This window comes from Pinus tabuliformis, chromosome Q (genome assembly GCF_031772625.1).
Source record: "Pinus tabuliformis cultivar Carrire ecotype Pingquan chromosome Q, CPIR1, whole genome shotgun sequence".
Taxonomy (NCBI): domain Eukaryota; kingdom Viridiplantae; phylum Streptophyta; class Pinopsida; order Pinales; family Pinaceae; genus Pinus; species Pinus tabuliformis.
This window is the reverse complement of record NC_142296.1, coordinates 1025725459-1025739149: the sequence shown is the minus strand read 5'-3', so window position 1 is coordinate 1025739149 and position 13691 is coordinate 1025725459. Positions and strand designations below refer to the sequence as shown.

General features: G+C 40.4%; 1 protein-coding gene across 2 annotated transcripts in view; it reads right to left on the bottom strand.

Moving 5' to 3' along the window:
- LOC149222991 (general transcription and DNA repair factor IIH subunit TFB1-1-like) overlaps positions 1-13691 on the bottom strand; it is a 505404-nt gene that overhangs the window by 353450 nt on the left and 138263 nt on the right. For both annotated transcript variants that reach the window (XM_089383212.1, XM_089383213.1), the window contains exon 6: positions 10153-10228. In XM_089383212.1, coding sequence (XP_089239338.1) covers positions 10153-10228 — 76 coding nt within the window. The remainder of the gene's footprint in view (positions 1-10152; positions 10229-13691) is intronic.

The window sequence follows — 13691 nt, the reverse complement described above, 5'->3', positions numbered from 1 at the left end:
GCCTCTAGACGCTGAGAAAATCATCTCTCCGACTCTCTGGGACACTTCCCGACCTTTGGAACTGAGAATGATTTTTCTTCTCCAAATCAATCTGCCTGATTGAAGCACTTCGCAGTCCCTCATTGCTTCTTCTATGGGATAATTCGACTCACTTGCTGTTGCCTTTCTGGATATAGAAAATCTTTCCTCTAGATCACTGTCCCTACCCCTCACTCACTGCTTCGACCTCACTGGCTCTCTCTCCGGCAACTGACTGCTGCTACTCTGGAAATTGATCTGCTCATGAAATCGAACCTCTTGTGTTCTCTCCAAGTGCCCATCGACTTCTTATAATCCTCTGTTGAGACTCCAACGGCCAAGATTAAATCTTAATCGATGGCTAGGATTAACTTAAAGTTGATCCGTGTGAGTTTCTAGAGCATTCACACCTTGACTTAATTAATTCTGATTAATTAACCATATTCCCTAAGTTTAGACTTAGGAAATATTAAAAGACTGGTTAAGAATCTAATTAAGTCATTTCTAGGTGGAATTTCCAGAAACGATTTTTGGGTTTTGGAGATCTCATGTATTCTAGTTTCTCCACAAAATTTCAAGGCTAGAACATATCCAATGCTACAAAAAAATAACATTTTCTTCGCTACTGAGATCTCCGGCTGATCAACTACGCTCTAGTACCATGTGAAAATTCCATAACCCGAAATCTTATTGCAGCAACCAGAAATTACTCTCCTAATTGTTAATTAAATTTAACAATTTATTTAATGTTTCCTACAACAAATACTAAATAACTCACACTGCAATCTACACAAATAAAACTATGGAAGAATAAACATTGGAAGAAATGCTGGTACACACACATAAAATAACTCAGTTATTTTTGGACCAATGTCCCCGGAAAACCCAACTTCAGAAAACCGTTGCAGCAACTGAGGGTTTTAATATGAAGCAACAGGGTTGGAAAGGACAAAAGGCTCAATGGGTTCCTCATCCCACTTCCCGGCCAAAGACAAGCTCCATGAGAAGTCTGACTATCACGGACGGAAGATGATCTTGATCTGACATTGGAAGAACAAGAAGTGTTGGATTATGTGAATGGTAAAATCTCGGAGCCTCCATCAAATGCACTGGCTGCTACAAAGAATAAGTACACCAAAGGTGAAGTCAAAGAGAAAAAGATTATCAGAGATTCCATTGACAAGCGTCTGGTGGCCTACATTTATGATTTGAACGCCTCCAAGGAGATCTACGACAAATTGGTAAGCATGTTTAAAGTTACTAATGCAAATCAAGTTTTGTTCCTCAAAAATAAGATGAAAGATATTAAGAAGGGCAACGGCGAGGATATTCAATCCTACTTCTTAAAAGGATCACTGAGATGAAGAATAATAGTATGGGGGTTTTACGTATGGGGGTTTTACGCAGTGCATTATATTAGATATCATTTTTGGGATTCACCTGCGTTAAGTAAGATCATTAACGTATGACCATTTCCATGAGAGGTAGTCGTAACTGACTAATTTCTCATGATTTTTGAATAGTTCACTTAGCACTCATTGCATCGGGTGATGCTCACAGGGGTGAAGAAGTGGGATTGAAACTAGTGAAATGTGGAGAACGAATCACATAGCATCAATCATCACTTCCGGGGCTTGCACCCGGTAACCAGGACTTCCCAAGAGGTCACCCATCCCAGAACTCCTCTGGCTCAAGCGCACTTAACTGTGGAGATTTTCACCACAATCAAGCCCACTTAGCTTGCTACCCCATTTGCAAAACCTTAGCAAGTATTGTGCCTCATGAACCATTCAAGTAGAGATCCCTTGACTCTTTTTGAATTTAAGTATGGGGGTTTTACGCAGTGCATTATATTAGATATCATTTTTGGGATTCACCTGCGTTAAGTAAGATCATTCACGTATGACCATTTCCATGAGAGGTAGTCGTAACTGACTAATTTCTCATGATTTTTGAATAGTTCACTTAGCACTCATTGCATCGGGTGATGCTCACAGGGGTGAAGAAGTGGGATTGAAACTAGTGAAATGTGGAGAACGAATCACATAGCATCAATCATCACTTCCGGGGCTTGCACCTGGTAACCAGGACTTCCCAGGAGGTCACCCATCCCAGAACTCCTCTGGCTCAAGCGCGCTTAACTGTGGAGATTTTCCCCACAATCAAGCCCACTTAGCTTTCTACCCCATTTGCAAAACCTTAGCAAGTATTGTGCCTCATGAACCATTCAAGTAGAGATCCCTTGACTCTTTTTGAATTTAAGTATGGGGGTTTTACGCAGTGCATTATATTAGATATCATTTTTGGGATTCACCTGCGTTAAGTAAGATCATTCACGTATGACCATTTCCATGAGAGGTAGTCGTAACTGACTAATTTCTCATGATTTTTGAATAGTTCACTTAGCACTCATTGCATCGGGTGATGCTCACAGGGGTGAAGAAGTGGGATTGAAACTAGTGAAATGTGGAGAACGAATCACATAGCATCAATCATCACTTCCGGGGCTTGCACCCGGTAACCAGGACTTCCCAAGAGGTCACCCATCCCAGAACTCCTCTGGCTCAAGCACGCTTAACTGTGGAGATTTTCCCCACAATCAAGCCCACTTAGCTTGCTACCCCCTGATAAAATCAATAGGTTGCTATTGTTTTCCCTGGGGAATTCATCGTATTGCGTGTTTTTGCATGACCGCATGAGTCCAAGAGGCGACATGATGGCGCCCAACATGATTGCCACAACATGCGTTGTGTTAAAAAGATGAGTATGTGTGTGTGGAATCTCTCTCGTGGCATTGAGAACGCACTTCCACCACCTCCGAAGGTGCCATTTGATGCAGTGTTTGTTTGCGACGGCAAGAGCTTATATGTCTTCACTCTAGATGTTGTAAGAGAAGGATGCAAGGCACCCCATAATGTGTACAATGTGTGGGTGCTCAATCTAAGAAAGTTTAATGTTGTCTAGAAAAGACTCCCCCACCTACCAAGGTTAGAGAATTATATTTATGTCTCCACTAGTTGTGAGGGACATAGCTACGTATGGCAGCGAAAAGGATCCCATTCCTCAGAAGCCGACGTATGGAAATTGCCGAGAAATGTAGAAAATGAGAGCAACTGACAATGGCAACATGTTAACAGTAATACACAACCTCCCCGAAACTTGATTCTGGATAAATCAAAGAGGCTGCCAACCTATATTTTGTTGAATCGTAGGATTAATGACGAGTTTATTCACAAAAGTGTATACGAAAGATGTGTCATTCCCGACCTCTTTCCCAATACCGAGTTGACTATAAACGGAAGACGTCCCAACGATGACAACCGTCCTTTAATCTATTGCGACTTGTGTCGCTTTCATGTATAAGAAAACAGAAATGATGTATTGTTGTGCATATCAAAAGTAGAAATGGATAATGTGGGGTATTATGTCGAAGGCTTCGACTTCCTTAACGAATTCTTGGGTGAGCCTGGGGCACGATTCCGGATCAATATCTATGACCCAATCATCCACGCAGAGAAAGCATAATTCAATTCTGAATTGGAGAACAGATTCAAAGTCCCCGCATTGCAAAGCAACCACACAAGTGGCAGTTAAGCTCTACCGCGCACAATCACCTGCCGAAATTTGAATTTTAACACATTTCGTTACACATTCCATTGCCATTGTTCCGCTTCCCTGCTTTCCACAGGCCCCGACCTCTTCTTTCGTCCACGTCTACCATCCGTTGGACTTCGTTTTCCCCCGCTGAAGTTCTGCCACAGTTCCACTGCCCCTTTTGCCATCGCTCCCCCACGTCAACCGTCTACTGCTACCTGTTCGCTCTGCATCGTTGTTTTCCTGCCAGCGTTAAAAACCCCACCGGACGTTGCCTCAACTTTCCTCATGCGTCCGCATTTTGTCTGTTGGCCGACAAAAAAAAATGTTTATCTATGCTCTATTGCCAAGATTTTTTATCTGTGCTCCGTTGCCAAGAGGCATAACCCCTCGATCAACAGGGGTCTCCATCAGCAGGCGTAGTCGATAATCAAATGATGCGTTCGAGTTTTCGGTTCGATATATAAATATATATATATATATATATATATATATGATATATATATATATATATATATATGTTCGATATATACATATTCAAGTTGATTTGCCCGCGTGACATAGTTATAATAGTTATAATGGTTATATTATAAACTAAGTTAAAATAATTTAATTAATTAATTAATATCTATCTATATATATATATATATATTATTAAAAAAAAATTAGAGTTATTAAAAAAATATTAGAGTTATTAAAAAAATATTAGAGTTATAAAAAAATAAAAATAAAAAAAATCAATAACCCTGGACTCAAATCAGAGTTACCAATGAATCATAGAAGATGAGCTACCAATGACGCAGTCAAATGAAGAAAGTATTAGCGGTCAAGTGAAAAAAAGACATTCGTGTCAAATAAGAGATCAAGTCCTTTCATCAACAAGCTTTGAGGACAACGCTTCTGAAGGAAAGGGCTATGTTATGAATATAATTCATAACAAAATTAATAAATATAAATAATATAAATACTAGGTAATCAAGTAGTGACTCATGGGAAGTACTTCTTATCTGGCCAATGAGTAGGGAAATGAGGATATGGAATAGTACTTCCGATGGACGCATCGTGTACTACCGTACTCCCTATGCTAGGATGATATTGATCTGGAATCAATTGGAACTGACTTCAGGTCAGTAAGAGTGGTGTGAGACACTCTTTATTTGAAACAGATTTTGGATCAGTAAGAGTGGTATGACACACTCTCTTCATTGGGACTAACTTCGGGTCAATAAGAGTTCTATGAGACACTCTCTATTATCTAGGACTGACTTCGGGTCAGTAGAGAATGGGATGATACATTGTCGATCACTTCTTCTTCTTCATAGTTTAGCAGAGAAGACAATGCAGAGCAATGCATTAATGGCAGATATAGTACCGACAGACAGATGGATTAGCATATGGAGTTCTCCCTAGTTGAGAGGGTGCTAAAATTGGCAACTAGGGCCAAACTCCATTTGGGTCACCTTATTTATGGTAGCTGATATTTTTCTTGGATTCCTCTCCCCAAGAGGTGTAGGATTGATCTAACAATCATCCAATTCCGACGTGTATTCATGGAGATATGAATTTATTTGTATTCTTGACAATTTGTCAAGGTTGGCCAGCAAGCAAAACAATGATTTTCACCCCCAAGTTATCCTCAACGTTTTGTGGCATAAACTCACTCATCTCATCTCACATTCTTCTCTCTCCCTCCTACACATTAGAGGAGCATCTCTCTCTCACACGTGTGGTTGAAAGAAGGAGGATGCAGATTCTGGTTAAGGCAGAGTTGACTTGGATTGACCGAGTTGCAAGTGGGCAGATTTGACAGTTTTGACCAGCATAGTCTCCTCTTTGATTGCGGATTGGGTTGGGCTGCCTCTCCTAGGCAGGCCGCATTTCTGAACAGCAATTTGAACCTTTGTTTGACCATAGTTTGACTAGTGTTGACTATCAAAGGCTGACCCCAAGTTTGACCAAAATTGACTGAAGGTTGACTGGATATGTCGAACTGTTTTGGATTGACTTTCATTGTTGTTGGAGGCCGAGTTGACTGAGCATTGACCGCGATTGTCTAGAGGTCAAATCTGACCAGTTTGACCAGCTTTGACTAGCTAGGGTTTTGCAGTGGTTGTCATAAAATTACAGAATTGTATATTTGTACTATCTCTCTCTCTCTCTGCTGAATTATTGAAGAATATATGAAGAATTGATCAAGGGTTTCCCCGCACTGGGGTTTGTCCCTCGCTGGTGCCAAATCTTGTGTCCTCTTGTCTTGGATTGTCTTCTATTGTTTATATTTATGTTCTATCTACATTTTACTATGTCTTATCTGCATTTTAATGTGATTGCTATTCTGGAAATTGATATTGGGCTAATAAGAAAATTTGAAGTAAATTGCTCTTAAGCATAGAACATACCAAAATTAACAACAAAGAAAGTAGTAGGGTTACTTCTATTAGAGGGCATCTCTTGCTCCACCATTCTGGTTTCTTCTTGAATGCATCTAGACATCAATTCTTCAAACCCTGGAATTCGATCATTATTGAGAATAGTGGTTCTAAATATATACCAATCAGGTGGGAGCCCTCCAAGGGTAGTGATAGTAAGTTCCCTGTCAGGAATGACTTCTCCGATCAATAGAAGATCATTGTTGATCTTAGTGATCCTTAAGTAGGATTGAATATCCTCGTCCTTGCCCTTCTTAATATCCTTCAACTCATTTTTGAGGAACAAAATTTGATTTGCATCACTAACCATGAACATGCTTACTAATCTGTCGTAGATCTCCCTGGAGGTGTTCAAATCGGAGATGTAGGCCACCAGACGCTTGTCAATTGAATCTCTGATAATCTTCTTTGCTTTGAGTTCACCCTTGGTGTACTTGTTCTTTGTAGCAATCGGTGCATTTGATGGAGGCTCAGGGATTTTACCCTTCACATAATCCAACACTTCTGGTTCTTCCAATGTCAGATCAAGAGACATCTTCCATCCGTGATAGTCAGACTTTTCATGAAGCTTATCTTCAACCGAGAAGTGGGATGAGGAACCCATTGAGCCTTTTGTCCTTTCCAATTGTCTTTGGTGATTGCTCTTTTACTCTTGCTTGGAATTTGTCTTCACCTCAGATCTGATACCATGTTAATTTTTGGTATGTTTTATGTTTAAGAGCAATTTACTTCAATTTTTCTTATAAGTCCAATATCAATATCCAAATTAGCAATCACATCAGCATGATAGTAAAATGCAGATAGAACATAAACATAAACAGTATAAGACAAACCAAGATAAGAGGATAAAAGATGTGGCACCAACCAGGGACAAACCCCAATGTGGGGAAACCCTTGATCAATTCTTCTTAAATTCTTCAATAGTTCAGCGGAGAGAGAGATAGTACAAATATACAAATCTGAGATTTTATGACAGCAGTAGAAACCCAGGGACAAACCCCAATGTGGGGAAACCCTTGATCAATTCTTCTTATATTCTTCAATAGTTCAGCAGAGAGAGATAGTACAAATATACAAATCTGAGATTTTATGACAGCAGTAGAAAGTCTATGATTCTGCTAATAATGACAGTTCAAGATGCAGCCCTGAAAATCTCATGACAGTCTTCAACCAATCATTAAGAGTGGTGTAGCATATCCTTTGAGTAGATCATCAAACTAATGGCCCTACACATAACACTGATTCAACATTCCTCTGATTGCTAGCTGCTCCTGCAATTCTGGTTAGGGCACAATATGCAGCCCTAAACTCCCTTGACTGTGATGAATTGTAGATATGATAAGGGCACTTGAAGTAGTCCTAAACTTCCTTCACAATCTCCAAACAATGCTGCAGCATATATTAGAGTAAGTCCTTTTTCTATGAAACAGTGGCACATCTAGACAGCCCTAAGTAACCCTTGCTATGGTGATATGGCCCGTGGCCTAGCACATAGCAAGTCCTATAGTAAATGTCCTCAAAACAGTTACACAAACATCATCAACGCATCAGTATGGGACTACAAGAACTCAACTTAATGTTAGCACCCAATCCGCATATGAAACTAGCCCTACATAGATCTGATCTAAGTCTGGGGACACAGTTCTTCAAAACACAGCCTCACCTTATGACTCTGGCTCTCATTCCTTGCAAGCAGTCTTTAACCCATACCTGGAACAACCTCTATCACTGTGCTGTCATCTACAACAATCTGACCATGATTCTTTCATGCTTCTTGTTGTGCTGGGGTTTCCTTTGGCTGCGGCTAAGGTCCCTTTGGCTGCGGCTAGGGTCTCTCCTTTGCTTTGGCTAGGGTTCCCTTGGCTGTGGCTAGGGTCTCTCCTTCTTTGGCTGCAGATTAGTGACCCTAACGTCCCTTCCTTGCTGCGGATTAGTGACTTCCTTTGTTCTGTGGCTTAGGCTCCTTTAGATCTCGGTTAGGCCTCCTCTATTGACTGTGACTAGATCCTTAGATGACTGCAGCTAGATCCTTCCCTTGGACCATGGCTAGGGCTTCTCACTTCATCACTGCGTATGGGAGTCTTCCCTTTTGACTGTGGCTAGGGCATCTCATATCTCTCTTTCCACCATGTCTTGTAAGAAGACAAACCCAAACCAATGGAGAGAGAACATAAGATGAGTGTATAAAATGACTTGAAGACTCCTCTATTTATATGCAACGTTGGGGTTGAGCTGGGGGTAATTTGCTTGCTGGCTGACCTTGACAAATTGTCAAATAATATAAATAAATTCATATCTCCATAAATACATGTCAGAATCGGATGATCTTTAGATCAATCCTACACCTCTCGGAGAGAGGAATCCAAAAAAAATATCAGCTTCCGTAAATAAGGTGACCCACATGGAGTTTGGCCCTAGTTGCCAATTTTAACAAAATGGTCTTGCAAAATCTACCAATAAGAACTTAATGACCATTATTAAGAAGGTAGTAGGAGATAACAAGAGAGCATGGGATAGTAAAATGAAATAGGCATTGTGGGAAGATAGGATTACAAAGAAGATTTCCACAGGGAAAAGACCTTTTGAGCATGTATATGGCCTTGATGTTACTCTACCAGTGCATTTGAAACTCCTTGTGTATTAAGGGCTTCAAAATTTCACCACAAAGAAGGATGTGGTTCAGAAGATAATTGATCAGACTGTGGAATTAGATGAAATCAGAAGGCAGGCATTTGATCAAAGTTGCAAGAATCAGACTAAGGTTAAGAGGGATTTTGATAAATCTTCTAGGAAGAGATCATTTCACAAAAGGTGATATAGTCCTACTTTGGTATAAAAGAAAAGGAGATCCAGGAAAACACAAAAAGTTTGACAGTCTATGGTCAGGCCCATATATCATCAGAGACATTGCTGGTCAGATATCATTTCATATTAGCACACTCAATGGAGAACCAATTGATTTGCCTGCAAATGGGAAAATGCTTAACCTGTTCTTCACAGAAAACATCTACCGCCCAAGGGGCATCCTTTGTAAATTACCTAACCATTCTTGCATTTCATTTCTTGCTTTTTCCCTTTTCAGCATTTTAGTTCAGCACTTCTTTTTAGTATAATTTTTCTTATGTTCAACTGGATATTGATGATTTACATATATGGTGCATGTGGTACTGATATGTTTGTTGCGAGATGTTTTTATTACAGATTCTAGGTTCTCGTATGCTCTCCTGAAGATCTAGCACACATCCCCATATGGAGCCAAATGTTACCTGCTAAGTTCCACCTAGTACGATAAAATCATAAATGTTTTATGTATCTCTAATTTATTAATGAAAATAATTTAATAATTCCTTTAAAACACAAATCATAAAAACACAAATGTTTTATGTAATCTCTAATTTATTAATGAAAATACTTTAATAATTCATTAAATTCATTCCACGTGTGTGTAATCCACTGACAATGACTATTGAATGTGACATTGATAGTCAACATCATTAAAGATATCGTAGATCTCTACTTGTCAATAACAATTCCCGAATTAGTGCTAGTTTCTATTTAGGAATTACTTTTGGTTCTCTTATATTGAACAAACGTGTTTTATGCCAATCATATATCTAAATAGTAAAATAGTTAAGATGCACAAAATAGGCATATATGTAAACTCATCATAATATTTCTTTAAAACTACTACTAGCTTTGTTCTAATTTTAATGTTCAGCTTTAGTGCTGTTGAATACTTTTACATCTTGATCTATTAATGTCTTTGTATGTGTTATCCGTGTGGCATATTCAAAATAAAGAAATTTAAGTTTTTTTTCCAGATATTTTGATGCTTCCAGCATTGCTTTGTCCCCTAATGCTTGGGGACCATAATGAATCTAAATTCATCGTTGACAGACCCAAAAAAAAGGACGGGCCTGTCAAAGAAATATTGAGTCATGTATGTTATTAAAAATAATAAAACCGATGATATGGGTAATGTAGAAAATTTTTTATTTGGAAAAAACCTGCATCCATTCATCTCTATATAGACCTATTTGTCCTTATACACACCCCATATTGACGTAGAGACAAAGTACTTCATATCTTGAATACATTAATGAGAACTTACTGATTTTTATCTAATACTGTGAATCTTCGCTCCATAAGGACAGCTGCATCTTGAGGCTCTTTTCCAGCATACTTCTCTACACGGTAGAATACAAAAACATTTATGAAATGAACAAGGTATCCAATTACTATCTACCTCATTATGACATTTGCAATCAACAATGCCAAAATAAAGTACTTGTATTAATCATAAAACATAAACTACTAAATATGTGCAATGGAACCTGAAAGAACTGAACTTCTACACATTATTTTGAGAAAAAAAAAAGATTTTCGTTACTTTCCAAGATGGATTGCCTTCATCAGATGAATTTTCACCTTTTCATCCCTCACTTAAAAAAGACACTCAACCAAACTCTACACATTTAATTATGACAATAATGTTTGCACTATCGACAAAATTTACAATCATGAACTCAAAAATAAAATTTTAAAAAGGTCCTAAACTACTCACAACCACAATGCCTATGTTGATAGGATGAAATTTTCAACGTAGCAGCACTTATTTGAAAGAAACACTTGTCAAACCCTCCTTTTAACTAAATATTCATTTTTGGAGTACCAACAAAATTTGCAATCATGCCCTCAGAAATAATTTTTTTTAAAAGGCCTAAAATAATAATAACAACAACACCTATCTCAAACTCGGAAAAGATAGAATTTGATGGCATCAAGTGCAATAAAATCAAGTTAATCACCTCTGATAAATCTATAGTTACTTAAGAAAGGACTAAGTAGGCATTCTGTAATGATCCTTAATGGGAATATAAGTGATAACAAGCAAATAATACATGCAACAAATTACAAAAACGAAATATTCAGCAAACACCCAAATAAAAGTTGCAAATGGAGAACTTTTGTGCCCTTTTATTATATTTCTGCAAGTCAAATACAATAGTTGATGGAATGGTGGACCTGGGCTTCTCTGAAAGGACAAGCAGGACCCAACCCAGGTAGGAAAATCACTGAGCTGAAGACTGCCCAGCTACTACACCAATCTGCACTGCGCCCAGAAACTACTACTCTCCTGAAGTTCGAATGGCTGGAAGGTGCACTGAAACTTCCCAGAAATTTATGTGCTTTTAACCCCAGACTCCTTCGCCAAAACCCACAAAAACCTATAAATGGTTAGGCCAGATTTGAAATTCCCAAAATTGACCCCCAAAGGCACTATTCACTCCCCAACAATTCTACATTATCTTCTGCAAAGATACGGCTTAAAACCCCACCTCCGGTGTTAAAAGAATTATGAAAATTTATATTTGGGATCCTTGTCGAAAACCCAGAAAAACCTATAAAGGATTTTGGCTAGTTTAGACTTATAATTTTCGACCCCCTTGGAGCCTCACCTCTGCGCTAGCTGCCACTTTCAACTTGCTGGAGACTACCTGTAAATCCACCTAAAAACTTCTCCAAAATGTTGAGTTCACCCATGCTATCCAATCCTTGACTTCCCGGATGATCTCTAAGCCCAGATCCGTTGCTCCCAAGTACCACGGAAATCTGTTGTGTGGCCTCTGCATTGTCCCCCAGCCCAACAGTTTGAATTGCCGGAATGTTGGCTCAACTGGCTGTAAAACCCAGCAAGAACGTTGGTCTAATGCTGCTACCTCAGCTCCCCAAATCTTGAACAAGCAATCAGATCTTTGATTGCCTCAATCTCCCTCTGTGTGTTCCCTAGCTGCCCAGAAATACGCACTCCTTGCTTTGCGCTGGTTAGTGGTGTTATGTCAATGCCCCGGAACTCCTGAAATCCATGTAGAATTTCCTCTCTAGGGCAGGCACGGATAGTCCCCCGAAGTAGAGGTTGAATCTCCTGCTTGAGAGATTCATGGCTAAACAACCGATTGACTCAGCTAAACAACAAAGTGAACAGTCAATTGATTTTGTTTGCAAGATGTAAGAATGAATCCCAAAATGAGAGTTGCTCCCTCCTTATAACTCCTTGGGCCTCCCTTGCCTCATGTGGGCCCCTACATCCACCTATTCGACTTTCCCTCCAAGCTATTTGAATGGGACAATTCGAATTCCCATGTGGGTAGCCCCCACATTCCACTAGCAACCAAATTAAGTCGAATTGCCTCCTAAGTCCCTAAGTCAAATATGATGGGTTCTCTTCCTTAGCCAAAATTATGCAAAATTGTGTACCAACACTCTGTTACAAATGTGTCATCCCAAGAGTGAACTATATCACTCTCTGCCACGACTACACTCATCACGAGTGATCTATCGATCCACTGAATCCCTACATCCCATAGGCATACCTGCTGCAGCATAGCCCTAACAACCAATGGAATCCCTTTGGCCCTCATCTCTAGTCCCTGCATGCCACCCATATATAGGCTCCATACATCATGAACTAATCTGAGGCATGCTAAACTGTCCAGTGCCTACCACTGTGTAGTACTGATGACTACTGGAAACCACATGTGCCAAATAGCTACCCCCTTAATGCAACCAATAGATGGGTATCTGATATGCGCAATCGACTCAATGTATGTGGATCCATCCTGCTCCTGCCAACCATCGCCACTGGTTCGGCTACCCGTCCCCTGGAGAATGTGTCAATATAATGTCGGGAACCCAGACACATACTGGACAAGTATCTCAATCGTACACGTATCCTCTGCTCATGCATGGTCCAGACATGTCCTGTGGAATGAGTAAAACATGTCTCCCCTGTGACCAGCTCCCCAGGCATAGGATCAATGATGAATGATATGCCATCCCTGTCGGTGATCAACTCATCCCTCAACCTGTGGTTGTCAACTCGCGCACCGACTCGATGCCCCCATTGAGAAGTCTCGCCTCTATCACACCGTGTCATCCAAATATCTTGGGTGAGCTCCTCATCCCCTATTGCTCGTGCCCAGAGTGTCTAAGGACAACAACCAGATCGCCCGTTCATGTAAGTGAGGTAGAAGAGGGTCAGGAGTGTGAGTCCCCGCAGATACCGTCAAGTATCGCTTACTTGTGTCCCCATCGATCCTGAGTGAACTACACCCAAAGATATGCCCGGCATCTTCATCCATGGGTGTCCCTGGAGGCAACACTCCAAGACCTCGTTGTGCAGCACCATACGCCTCTGCATACCACCGATCATCCTAGTACTCCTAGACATGCCACATACACTGCAGCCTACCCCTGTACGTTGTTGGATACCCTCGGTTGCAGCTACGCCATCCTGTACCGTCCTGCTTCCTACATGTGTCACTGCACCAGTCACTCCGCACATGTACTCACTACGATGTGAGGCACTCCCAATTCGCAACGCAGTCCAACACACTACAACACACCACCATGCATCTCCATGCCCACCTGTAGACCACTACTCAACGCTAGATGCTCCCACACATCTATGGATATGATGGCCAAGAGCTATGTCTCTAGATGTCATGCCACACCCAGTCTCATCACCTCCACCATCGCATCATTATCTCGACCAATGAATGAATCTTCCCTCCAAATCCCCCCTGAGGAGTCCAAGAAGTGACTCTCCCTATGTGTCAGCAGTGATGCCACCACTGCTCCTCTCCTTTG